The sequence below is a fragment of the Hyposmocoma kahamanoa genome, unplaced genomic scaffold (assembly GCF_003589595.1).
Source record: "Hyposmocoma kahamanoa isolate Upper Pololo Valley unplaced genomic scaffold, ASM358959v1 78, whole genome shotgun sequence".
In the NCBI taxonomy this organism is placed as follows: Eukaryota; Metazoa; Arthropoda; class Insecta; order Lepidoptera; family Cosmopterigidae; genus Hyposmocoma; species Hyposmocoma kahamanoa.
Window position 1 is genome coordinate 2,500,388 of NW_020653945.1, and position 11,769 is coordinate 2,512,156.

Genomic DNA, 11,769 nt, shown 5'->3' on the forward strand with positions numbered 1-11,769 from the left:
TGTACACCAACTGATCCCTGAACGCGATTCGCAAAAGCGTTTCACTGTGGAGGGTTTTCCGCCGTGTGTACTGTGGTCGCTATCCAGTCGGCACAGAGCCTACCACAATGCTAAGCAGATGGACACTTGTGACGCCCTCGGTCGCCTCTTACGACCCCCACGGGCATGTATGGGGAGGCGACAATGTATTCTTAAGCCGTCGCCCCACGGCTAAAATATATAGAATATTCCACTTCTAAGGGTCCACATACTTTCTGTTAACCGATTTCAATAAAACTTGGCACATAGATGAAGGCAATGAAAATATAACGGATAAGCAATAATAATAAAGCTCACACTCAACATAGCCCCGCACTATGGTAACCCTGTGTCGCGGGTGCCTTGGACACACACACATAGACAATCACTAATTACACCCAAACTCACGACAGAAATAAATGTAGGTGATACAAATATTTCTCCCGGCACGGGAATCGAACCTAGTGACGAACAAGTCGCCCACCTGGTGGCAAGTGACACGCCAGTCCATAACAGTTGAAGTACCACTGAGTGCTTTAAATCGCAAAGATCTGAGGAGTGCTGCCATTGGTGCCTATCATCCTCAGACACGAAGTTCACAAGTCTCATGCGCTTGTAGTTTCACCAGCATTCTTCGAAGAGTCATGATTACAATACTGCTTGGGAAAAATAGGTAAGGTGGCAGTACTTCCCAAGATAAACTCTTTCAAAAGAAGCTTACCAGTATTAATTACTGCTAATACTGCAGAAACTTTCGCGGGTGTGGGCATAAGAACTCACGAGAGTTTTATCGTCATCGGATGCGTAATAATGGCACGTATACGGAACAAACACACAGAGAAACATTACATGTAGGTATGTTATAATAGCCACGTTGCCGCGGGGACCCAATTTTATTCATATAATTTAATCCAAGTTTTACTTTCTTGTATTTAAGCTTTTATTGTACCTTACCTGTATATTTTGACTTATCAAATCATCAAATCATCAAATAATTTATTTCTTTGTGATACACAGGTTATAAAGTTGTTACAAGAATGAATTTTGAATCACTGTGATCCGCCTTATGGCATACAAAGTTTTCTTAGTTTTAGTAATTCTCATGCAATAATTTGTAATAATATTATAATCATGCAGTCCAATTAATGCAACCTAATACTAATGAAACATAATAACAATAGTAAAATAATCAATAACAAATTTAATAATGTGAAATGTAAATTTTATAAGAAATCTTCAATATTATAGAATGTCCTATCATTTAGGTAATTAAATAATAATTTCTTAAATTCTGCACAATCGTTGCAATTCCTAATTTCAAGTGGAAGTTTGTTATATACCTTCGTAGCCATTACTATTACACTCTTTTGAAGTAGAGCAGTTTTACATGATCTACTTTTCAGTTGATGAGAACGGCGGGCTCGTGTGACGAATTCAAATAAATGAAGATGACGATTTACGAAAAGTGAAATTTCAAATTACTTATTGTCTATTAAATTAAAAATATAGTTAGGCTGTATATAGTCCCTACTTTTTTTTATACACGGGAAAGTACGTTACGCATACCCCGCCACGGGCGATGAAATGGCGTGGGTTATGTGGGACTGTCTTCCGTGGGTCCGATACAAGCTCGTCCGATGGATGCTCAGAGGCCTACCCACTCAAAACCTTTGTATGCACCCTCATACACCGATACCCGCTCGGGCTACTCACCCTGGTGATATATCTAGGGTCGGCGGACTAAAGCACATAAGTCAAAATCCAACATCATTCATTTAAATTAATACATCTACCAGATAAAGCACAAAGGTCAAATTCATTTGTTACTTTATAAATTTGTTGTCCGCCAACCCTAAATATAAACCACACCTAGGCACAGAACCTTCTCTCACAATGAGAGGGCTTGCGTTGTAGTTCCTACGCGGGCCTAATACGGATTGGAAACTTCACCCACATCATTAAATTGTTTTTCAGATGTGTGCAGGTTCTCAGAATGTTTTCCTTCACCGAAAACTTCATGTGAAATTTCCAATTTCAAATTTAAATTTCGCACATGAAATCCGAAAAAGTCACAGGTGCGACCCGGATTCGAACACACGACCCTTTGTTTGGGAGGCGGTAGGTCAAACCATTAGGCTACCACGGTTGCTTTTTTTAAATTGATTTGAGTCAACAAACAGTAGACAGAATTACAACATAACTATTTAGGTATTTATTGAGATTTTTTTGTTGTGAAATAACTCCACTATCGAGTTCTTAGGTTTTCGCGATTGTTATACATAGGAATGAAACTATTTTTCCGGATTTAAATCGCGTATATTTGTTTTTTCAAACAAACCGACGTTTCGGGCCCTTTACAGGTCCCATGGTCACGGTTGACTCCACTAGTTTTGTTATGATAATGAATAGCGGCGACTAATGCCGAAAGTCAGTAGGTACAAAGATCTATAACAAAAACACATAGGAGATTTTCGACAACTTGGTAACTGGACACGTGGCTCAGATGGTTAGAGCATTGCTACGATGCAGCATGGACGTGATTTCAAGTCTCATAATTCATAGTTTCATAATCATAACTTATAACTTTTTTTTTACTAAATATTTAGTAATGATTGTGTTACTAAATATTTAGTAATGATTGTGTTACCGACACCGTTAACCTCTAATTACTACAAAAAATTTAGGAGTGGTGACGTATTTCAATAATAAATAGCTAATGAAAAAAAAAACAAAAAAATATAATAAAAAAATAGTTATGTACACTTTACAATTTAAACCAAATCCAATGTACTTATGATACAAAAAGAAACAAGTAAATACTGCATACGTACAAATGCGTTATATCTATACATAACAAGTTATATTGAATGACACAAGGTATTCTAAAGACTTATAAATAAAAATAACAATTGAACAGAATATGATGTTATAGTTTAAGTAAAAAATTATCGATGAATAACAAATTACCTTCTTTTTAGGAACACCAGGAACAACGAATCCAGCAAGGATGACAATGACAACGAAGGACTTGACAACAGGCCAAAACTTCTACGAAAGGTGGGTGTTTTCTTTGACATTTTCCGATTTCAAAAAAGGAGGAGGTGCACTGCATCCGATTCGTATTACTTCCGAATCCGAGACTACACAAATCTAGAAATCTCGGACCCACTTCGGATGTCGCCTGTTCACTAAGAGGTAAAATTATCCCAGTGACATTTTGGACCATCATGTCTTGGATTCGGAGATACGTCCGTGCGCAAAAGCTCTAAATTAGTAGAGTAATAGAAGAAGCAAAAAGTAATTTTCAATCATTGACGTACAATTATATGGACGTCGGGTCCGCGCTAAAAAGTGTCGGAACTTATAGGGCGTTAAAATCGTATACAGAGCGTCATTCACGCTTTAGTCTTCGTTTGTTCCACTGACAGCGAAGCAAGCAAAATTAGACAGTACTGCGATGACATTACAATTTAAATTCAACGTTTTAGCTTTTTCATATTCCTGTACATGTCACTGCGTTTAAATAGGTTGACTTGGGACATTTTTTTCGTGGTTTTTGTATTACACCCGTCGTCCATTTATTTGTAAGTCAATGTTTTCAATTACAATTTAAGTTTTCTTATCATAAAGGACACCATAATAAACAATAACAACTACAAAAAAGAAAAGTACGCAATAAAAAAATAACATCGCAAAAACAAACATAAAAATGTACATAATAGAAATCAAAACCAGGCACCAGCTGCTGTAACAAAAGGGTCACTAACTCAGTATACACGAGGACACGCAACGCGTTTCCAGCACTGATTTTCAGTTGGGACCCGCGTAAATTAACCTATAAATTCGTACCCTTGTTGTACACAATAAATAAAATATACGTTGTACAACATATACATTTAGGTACTGCCAGTCCTTCGGCAGCTAGTCGAAGAAATAGCTACGGCTTTTATTCTCAACACAAACCACATTGATTCTCAAACATGTTTGGAAATGTTTGCATTACTTTCAAAAAACGAACACAGAAAGCTTGTCATTTACGGACCGAGCTCCTTTTTTTCGGCCAAGGCCTGCAAAGTAGTATGAAAATCAACTGTCCACTTCGGTTCGAGATTTATTTATTTCTGCGTATGCGGCAACATACTTTAATATATACATTATATACATTTAGGATTATTCGTTGTCACTTAGTGTGCAATAAGTCTTTTCAAAACCGATAGTGTAAATTTTAATTTTTTCTTCAATGTGCACATACTTAACAATTAACTACCTCTCAAGAATTTATTAAATATAATTGGTAGGAGATGTCTATTTGTTCTTTTACCATAATAATTATTTATTTTTGGACATCGCCTAGTGTTACACTTGTTCATTACATTAATTTTAAATTCAGTTGTATAATACTGCCGCCTTACCTATTTCTGCCGCCAAGCAGTAATGTGAACATTACTGCGTTTTGGTTTGGAAGTGTTAAGGGTGCTGGTGAAATTATAGGCACATGGGACTTGTCAACTTATGTCTCAGGGTGTCGGGCGCAGTGGCAATACATCTCAGATGTTTTGTGATGTAAAGATCTGAGTGACACTGGAACTGTTAGGGACAGACGTAACGCTTACCACCAGGTTCACGACTTGTTCGTCCCGTCAGTTAGTATTATAAAAAAAAATAGTCTCCCTTACAACTTTACTTGATTTTACCACTTACTAAATATTTAAAAAATGTTATTTGTAAGATTTTTACGTCTCTAAGGTATGTTTCAAAGGTTCGGCCATAACAACTCATCTGTATCTATGACTTTACTTACGGATTATTTTCTAAACCTTTAGAGAAGATCTGTGGCCAGTAGTGGGACACGTAATATTTTTTCTACTCCTGGGGGCCTACTATGAGCTCTTATAGCAATCCTGTTTAGGCCCGTAAGTTGGATAGCCTGTCAAATTCGTACTTATGACCTTACAAAAACAATTCACTGTTCATGCAGTTTACGTTCCCCATCCGAAATCCGTTCACCTTTTCTTTCATAGTCAAATCGTATCATGATGTGTCATCTGCCATGCACATGGCGGTGTCATCTGTCAAAATAAGCAATTCAAGGAAAGTTACTCCGTGACAAACTTTTTTTTGAAAATGTCGAGATTTTTTTACATTTTTAAGAGAGAGAGAGAGAGAGAGACTTTTTTGGCTGTTGATCGAGCAAATGATCTTTCGACATGGACAATCTAGCAAACGTTTTCGACCAATTAATGTTACATCAAACGGCGTTCGATCTCAAGCACCCGTCTGTTAGGTCGTGCCGATTGAAATATATTACACGAAAGAAGTCCTAGCGGTGACGATAATAAGGAACTAAGGGAACAATCCTTGCTATTTGGTGTCATGAAATTTATTAGTAATATCACTAAAATGAACTCATGAAACATTAAAAACATTAAAAACATCCGCAAGGACTAGACTATGTAAAGGAATGAAGGGCCAGAGGCTGCCCTTGACCTATTTTCCCTATGCCATTTGCAGGAGCGATTGAAGCGCTTGTGACCTTCTGTAATTGTGACCAAAAGTGGAACGAACCAATACATACAATAAGGCTGTAAACGACAATCATTTGGTGGATATAAAACAGTTTTGCTTCGGTTCTGGTTTCGGGTGAAATAAAATTGGACGTAGTTAAACAAAAGGATCCAATGCACATCTAGTCACTTTCGAGATATGGCGGTTTGAAGTTTAAAAGTGTTCTAACTCTTGTTTTATTTTCAAAATTTATAATGTCATGTAACTTCAGAGATATTTATTTACGTTTATATGTTGGATTGTATGCTTTTTGCTTAACTACCTACGTCCAATCGGGGGGCGTTGATGCTGTTCAAGAGGTATTACCGCATTCTAAAAAAAACCTGAATTATCTGTATAAACTACACTACATATACAGGGTATCCCACGGCTATGCCACATGGAGGGAAAGTACCTTAAAAACCATTGATAGAACATTTTACTGAAAGAAGATTTCATTTTGATTTTAAAAACAATTCGAACTGCATTCAAAGATTTTTAAATAATCGCTTCTCTGAACCGGGAATCGAACCCGCAAAATGTGAAAAAAAAAACCACCTGTAATTTTATTATACTGATCGAAAGACTCAATCATAAGGATTGTTTTCTTCTAAATAACATAACATCTTAAATAAAAGGAAGACTATGAAATTTCACTTTAATTTGAAATTTTGTTCACGAAAATGGATAACTTTTTCTTTGACTATGCCGCGCTCATAACAACATACATTATCATTTCAAAGTATTACTAATGAGTACAAACTTGAGAAACACATATCATTTCCCTATTAAAAGTGCTTGATAAAATAATAAGGAAATTCACAAAGAACTTCACAATCACAAAGCGGCTGGATGTTTATAAAATAATAATTTGAAAGTGTGTTCCATTTTCAAACGTCTATGTATTCTTTAGTTTTTTTAGTGAATTTCTTTCTCGATTTGTTGCATTGCAATTGTTGTGTGAATTTACTTACCATGGCGTATCAACATAATTTGGATTTAATGGAAGCATACTATATGAACCATAAAAACATATCACTAGCTTTCCAGTGGTACCGCGAACGGTATCCCGATAGAGAAACACCACCTCGGTTTATTTTGAAAAGGTTGATGGATAATTTGAAAAAATTAGGACGATTTCATCGTCGCGTACCGCAGCCACCAAATGATAAACGTTAATAATGATGAACTCGACATTTTGATTTACTTTGAAGCGAACCCGAAGAATTCAGTGAGGGAAGGTGAAGAAGAAATTGGAATTTCAAAAAGCAAAATACACCGCATATTGAAAAAATACAAATTTAAGAGTTATGTTGAAGGGTGATTACTTCAAAAATTACGCCCGGGTGATGCCGAAAGACGACTTATTTTCTGCCACCAAATCGAGAGGCTCATCCGTCAGAATCTAAATCTCCTGACTAACATTATTTGGTCAGACGAGTCAAACTTCAGTAGCAATGGTATGTACAACCGGTGTAATAATCGTATTTGGTCCAGACAGAATCCCTTACGAATCCGCGAGACTAATAATCAAGTGCGTTTTTCATTCAACTGTTGGTGTGGGATTGTGAAAAACCGGGTTGTCTTAATACATTTTTACGTAGGGCATCTGAACTCTGAAAAATATTTAGAAATACTTGATATTTAAGGAGCGAGATTAATAATCTTCCCGATGCAGAACGACGAAGTCTCATTCTTCAGCAAGATGGGGTTCCGGCTCATAATAGTCGGAGAACAGACTTTCGTAATGAACATTTTCCTACCTGGATCGGTACTCATGGACAAATTAAATGGCCTCCGAGATCCCCGGATCTAACCCCGTTACATTTTTTTTTATGGGAATATGTAAAAGATTTAGTTTACAGGAACCGGTATGACAGTCTGCAGGAGTTACAAACTGAACTTAGACGTATTATTTTAAACATTCACCTTGAAAAGATAAATAAATCAACAGGAAGCGAAATTATGAAAAGAGTGAGAATTTGTATACTACACATGGGAGACATTTCGAACATTTGATAACTTAAATTGATTGACTGTAAGTTGCAAATAAATGTACCTAATTATTTTAATTAAATTTCAATTTCATGGTCTTCCTTTTATTTAAGATGTTATGTTATTTAGAAGAAAACAATCCTTATGATTGAGGCTTTCGATCAGTATAACAAAATTACAGGTGGTCTTTTTTCACATTTTGCGGGTTCGATTCCCGGTTCAGACAAGCGATTATTTAAAAATCTTTGAATGCAGTTCGAATTGTTTTTAAAATCAAAATGAAGTCTTCTTTAAGTATTTAAGGTACTTTCCCTCCATGTGGCATAGCCGTGGGACACCCTGTATATAATTTTCTATCCTCGTGATTTTTTTGTGTTAAGTTAATGTAAATAACACTTGTTTTCAATTATTTTTTGTGTGTAGTGGGCGTTGAAATATCTTGCCTAAGTGGGCGGTAAGCCAACAAGTTTGGGAACCTATGCTTTAGGTTATGCAGCAGCATTGAAAAGTCTCTGTGGATTCGAAAACACAAAGCCGAATAATTTAAAAAATAATCGCTTGTGTTTAATACATAACAAGAGTCGGCTATTATCGTAACAATGGTAGAGAAAGAATAATAAATGCCTAACGCTCTGGCCACACAGAGGCGGTAGCGGGAGCGTTCTGGGCCCGGGAATTTTTGTAATGTCTGAGTTCTTATGCACCCTGCCACAATGAAACCGGGTGGCGAGGCGGCGCGTTACGGAACAGATAAACGGATGCGGGCCGGACCCGGAGCGAACGCGGGCGGCCGCAGAGCTGTATTCCACTGATTTCTATGCAACCGTCCATACAGAGTTGTGGGGCGCGGTTCGGGAGCGGGACTTCACCGGGATTGCACTACAACAATAACTGAATGAGTCTCAGACATAAGTTTTTTTACTTACCTACTTCGTTTCATCTTTCGGAAAATGATGACAAACAGCCGTACACAGCACTATTCACACCATTATAAATAGTAACGTAAAATAAAGTTTTATATTAACGTACCAGTTTCGTAATGAATAAATGAAAGCTATATTCAAATATCAAAGCCGTCTTCGCGCGAAAACGGCTCGCCGGCAGCCTTGTTGTCGTTCAGTCAAAGTGACCGGCAATGTGCGGGGCGTGGTGCGGTATCTAAAGCTAGGGAGGGGCAGAGAGTGTCCGTTCTCTTTACTTTTTGTTCTCTGCTTAAGAGCTACTGTCGAAGACCCTCGCTGTGTAGTTTCTAATTTACATCAAATTAAAAATCTACGAGTTGCTCTTTTTAATTTGATATTTCGTACATTTGGTGTAATAATGCCACATCTGCCAAATGAAAACTTTTCAGGAGAAAAGTTTAAAGACCACGTTATTTAATTACCTCAATCATCTCAATGAAATATAACATTATACAATAATAGACCTTTCATTAATTAAAATTGACATTGTAGGTATATTGTTTATGGTCTTTTTAACTTAAGACATTTTGTTTATTTTAGTATTGTGACTGATTTTATTTTATTGGACGACGTGAATACAGTGTACAGGGTGGAAATTTGTAATGCCACCTAGAGGGAAAGTACTCTAAATACTGGAGATAGAAATTTTTTCTTAAAGGAAACATTCCTTTATTTTTTAAAAGAAATAAAACTGCTTTCATGGATTTTCGAAAATTTCTAGCAACACGCGGGAATCGAACCCGCTTTAATCAGAAAGAAATGCACCCTGCACTTTTATTGCATCGATCAATGGGGTTAATTATAAGAATAAAATCTCTCTCACAAAAATTGGTTAATTAAATGAAAAAAAAAAACCATGAAATCTTAACGTATTTTTTAATACAGTTGCTCAAAACGTGGTATTTTTCGCACTACAAATCGTGCGGAAAGTTGGATTTCTCGCACTAGTGCTTTTTACTTTTCCAGTTTTTTTTTAATTTACTGTTGTTTTAAGTCTTAAACATAGAACTAAAGAGATTGTATATTTATTTCATATTTATGTGCTTTGTGACGTAAGTCATTCGTCATTAAAACTTATATTTATTTACAAATACTATATAATGAACGTATCGAGTGGAGGTCCACAGTCTCTGTCTACCCCTGAATAAGTGACAGGCGAGATTTTTATGTATATATTTGTTCTATGTATTACAGATAAATTGTATCTCACTACCGTGCACGGGTTCCTAAAGAAGTTTAAACAAAAGTACCAGGACTTCATAACAAGAAAAGTGGTTACAGACCGATATTACAGAAAATAAACAAAAACAGCACGTTAGAACTAGATTTCCATAGACTTTTAAATAATGGTTGCAGTGGTTGTATTTCATTATTTTAATTTACTAGCAGAAAATGAGTTTTTTTAAATACTGTTTTATTTTACTTTCAATGTAGTTTTTATCAAACGTCGTTTGATACACGTGCGGATTTGTCATTTTCACTTGTCTCGCGTCTTGACCCTCGCCTCTGCCTCGGGCCAAGAAGCCTCGAGACTCGTGAATAATGACTAACTTTCCGCACTTGTATCAAAAATAACTATTAATAAAACGAAAAAAATGGTAATCTAACCAATTAATTGCTCGAAATGAGCTCCATTTTCTTGGATACACAAATTTAATCTTTTAACGAATTCATTTTGAAGGCTGAGGTTCAGAATACGATTTGTAATACAATTCATCACAACACGTTATTAAAAGTTACTCAAAATGAAGTGTTGCTAGAAATTTTCGAAAATCTATGAATGCAGTTTAATTTCTTTAAAAAAATAAAGGAATGTTTCCTTTAAGTACAAATTTCTATCTCCAGTATTTAGAGTACTTTCCCTCCAGGTGGCATTACAAATTTCCACCCGGTATAATGTATGGCCTCTGTCGTCGAGTGGCTTGGACACCGTTTTTCATGGTGTCGCCATCTCTGAGGTCCGGGGTTCGATCCCTGGCCGGGTCAGTATAGAAACTAACTTTTCTATTCTGTCTCGGGTATATATAGGCTATGTTGAGTGTGTGCGTTATTATTATTATTATCACAAAGAAATGAATCAACTTCAGTTGGATTCTGCGAACCAAATTAGATAGGAGTTATAGAATGTCACGGTTGTCATATTTTCTTGTACTTCGTATTATTTTTATAACTTTCAAGCAACGATATCCACGTCCTAAAGATTTTTAAAGATTCCCATGAACAATATTACAAAGTTAGTTTGTTATATAAACATGCAAGAGTAGATAGTGTGCAAAATGTACACTTGCATTATTCGTGCGCGATTATTGATTTTATTTTCCGTAGAATAAACATTGGAGTATCGAATAATTATAAAATTAGGAAATGAAACTATTTTTCCGGATTCAAATCGCGTATATTTGTTTTTTCAAACAAACCGACGTTTCGGGCCCTTTACAGGTCCCATGGTCACGGTTGACATGTCATGACAGTCAAAAACTTTTGTTTGAAAAAGTTGAAAAAACAAATATACGCGATTTAAATCCGGAAAAATAGTTTCATTTCCTATGTGTAACAATCGCGAAAACCTAAGAACTCGATAAATTATAAAATTAATTGGAAAATATATTTGGATATGTTTGTTTGAAAAAACAAAATGTATGCGATTTAAATCCGGAAAAATAGTTTCTTTTCTGAAAATAAATCTTAAAAAAAATTATGAGGTGTAGTATGAGCGGGAAAGTCCAAAAATGCAAAAAAATGTTTATTCGTTAGGAACGTGCTATTGGTAAATATTCTCTTAGAATTCAGTATTTATTCATATTACAAAACCTTTGTATTAAAAACAAAAGTTGTCCTTACACAATAAACAAGTAATGACGAACCCTTCCTCGATGGATGGCTTTCATAATGTTGGCAAACATCTGGCAAATGGAATGGGTAAAATGCGAACTTTGTTATTACACTTTATTGTTATTACTCTCAAACTCACTAATATATGGACATATTGACCGGCTTTTTGTACCTAATAATATAAAGAGGAAAGTCCTTTTTGTTTGAAAATATGTTAGTCTAGAATCCCATCCGCCTAAAAGAGAAGCAGTATACGAGAGTTATTTTCGCAACGTTTAGTCTGATGTTCAAGATCAGCCTAATTACCGTAGCCATTGTTTTTTCTCTCTTAATCTACCCAATAACATTGAAATATGAACAAGTTTAAGCTTAATCAGTATATATAAATGGCAATACAATAGACAAAGTGGGTTTCGAG

General features: G+C 35.8%; 1 protein-coding gene across 1 annotated transcript in view; it reads left to right on the forward strand.

Moving 5' to 3' along the window:
- The window catches only part of LOC113233247, a 62,207-nt gene that overhangs the window by 12,703 nt on the left and 37,735 nt on the right, over nt 1-11,769 (forward strand). The window contains exon 3 of the mRNA XM_026468290.1: nt 2,997-3,075. Within this exon, the coding sequence (XP_026324075.1) occupies nt 2,997-3,075 (79 nt within the window). The remainder of the gene's footprint in view (nt 1-2,996; nt 3,076-11,769) is intronic.